The sequence below is a fragment of the Chaetura pelagica genome, unplaced genomic scaffold (genome assembly GCF_000747805.2).
Source record: "Chaetura pelagica isolate M959 unplaced genomic scaffold, ChaPel_1.0 scaffold294, whole genome shotgun sequence".
In the NCBI taxonomy this organism is placed as follows: Eukaryota; Metazoa; Chordata; class Aves; order Apodiformes; family Apodidae; genus Chaetura; species Chaetura pelagica.
In genome coordinates, this window is record NW_009953068.1 from 1,118,568 (window position 1) to 1,120,034 (window position 1,467).

The 1,467-nt window shown below is 55.6% G+C and overlaps 1 protein-coding gene across 1 annotated transcript in view; it reads left to right on the forward strand.

Moving 5' to 3' along the window:
• The window catches only part of MYO18B (myosin XVIIIB), a 73,143-nt gene extending 72,600 nt beyond the window's left edge, over positions 1 to 543 (forward strand). The window contains exon 43 of the mRNA XM_009996859.1: positions 3 to 543. Within this exon, the coding sequence (XP_009995161.1) occupies positions 3 to 543 (541 nt within the window). The remainder of the gene's footprint in view (positions 1 to 2) is intronic.
• Positions 544 to 1,467: the final 924 nt, after the last annotated feature.

Sequence of the window (1,467 nt, forward strand, 5' to 3'; positions counted from 1 at the left end):
AGCTGCCTGGAGCCATCGCTGGAAGATGTGGAGGTGGGAAGGGCCCCTTCTGGGGGGCTCCTGAGCTCCTCGTGCAGCGACGGGCCGGGCGAGGGGCTGGGCACTGACCCCTTCAGCTGGCGAATCCCCACCCTTAACTACGAGAGGAAAACCAACGTGGACTTCGATGACTTCGTCCCGGCCATTCGCAAATCCCGCTCCACCAGCAGCCTGGCCAGGCCCGGCAGGGACAGGCGGGACCACCGGCCCCTCACCGTCCGCTTCCAGGATGAGGCCGCGGCAGGCAGCTCGGCATCCTCCGAGGTGAAGGGCACAGCCAAGCGCAACCTGGCACCCCAAGAGGACCCTGGGGATCTCTCCGACTCCTCCTCATCCTCTGGCTCCCACCTCTCCTCCCGGAGTTCCGACAGCATCAAGCGCCGGCCGCCCCGAGGGGACAGGGAGGGCACAGCCCAGGGCAGCGCAACGAGCCGCCGGCTGGAGGCAGAAGGGAAGGAGGAGGATGTCAACAGCATCATGAGGAAATACCTGGGAAAAGATTAAGGTAACGATGCTGCAGATGCGCAGAGCAGGGGCAGGGCTGTGGAGCTGCTGCCCATCCTGCCCACGCTGCCTGTGCTGGTGCTGGGGGGGTGTGGGAACAGGGTGCCCCAGGGCAGAGGGTGTTCCCAAGTGTACCCTGGCACATGGGAAAAGCCCAGGGCAGGGGAGGTACTGGTACTGATCCAGCCCTGCTGCCTGGCTGAATTGCAGAATGCCAGGTTGGAAGGGACCTCAAGGATCATCTGCTCCAACCTTTCTAAGTAGGGACAAGTTTCAGATGAGATGGCCCAGCACCTTGTCGAGCTGAGTCTTAAAAGTGTCCAGATTTGGGGAACACACCACTTCCCTGGGAAGATTATTCCAATGTCCAAATGTTCTCATAGTGAAATATTTTCTTCTCATGTCCAGTCAGGATCTCCCCAGGAGTAACTTGTACCCATTAATCCCAATCTTTTCCATGGGATTCCTGGTAAATAGAGAGTCTCCATCGTCTTGGTTGCCACTTTTTGAGGACAGGAACGTGGCAATAAGGTTCTCCCTGAGCCTGTTTTTCTCCAGGCTGGACCAGCCCAGTTCTCAGCCTTGGCTTTGGCCAGGTGGCTGTGGTCAGTCCCTGGCAGGAGGGTCCTGCTGGACCAGACCAGCTTCCCCTTGGGCCCAATGTCTGCATAGCAACTGACACTCCAAGAATTAGGATTTATTGCTGCAGCCCAGGTTTGAAAGCAAAGTCCCTAATGAATGCAGCACAACTGTAATTAAGTGTTTAAAATAGATTAGAAAAAACATTTTGTAAAACCATTGCCTTTAGACTAACTTATTGGATGTCAAGCTGTGACCAAATTGACTAAGCCAACACAAGAAGGGAGTGTGTGTTAATAAACATTTCTTTCCAGGAAGCACAATTTGCATAATGAAACGTCCCAC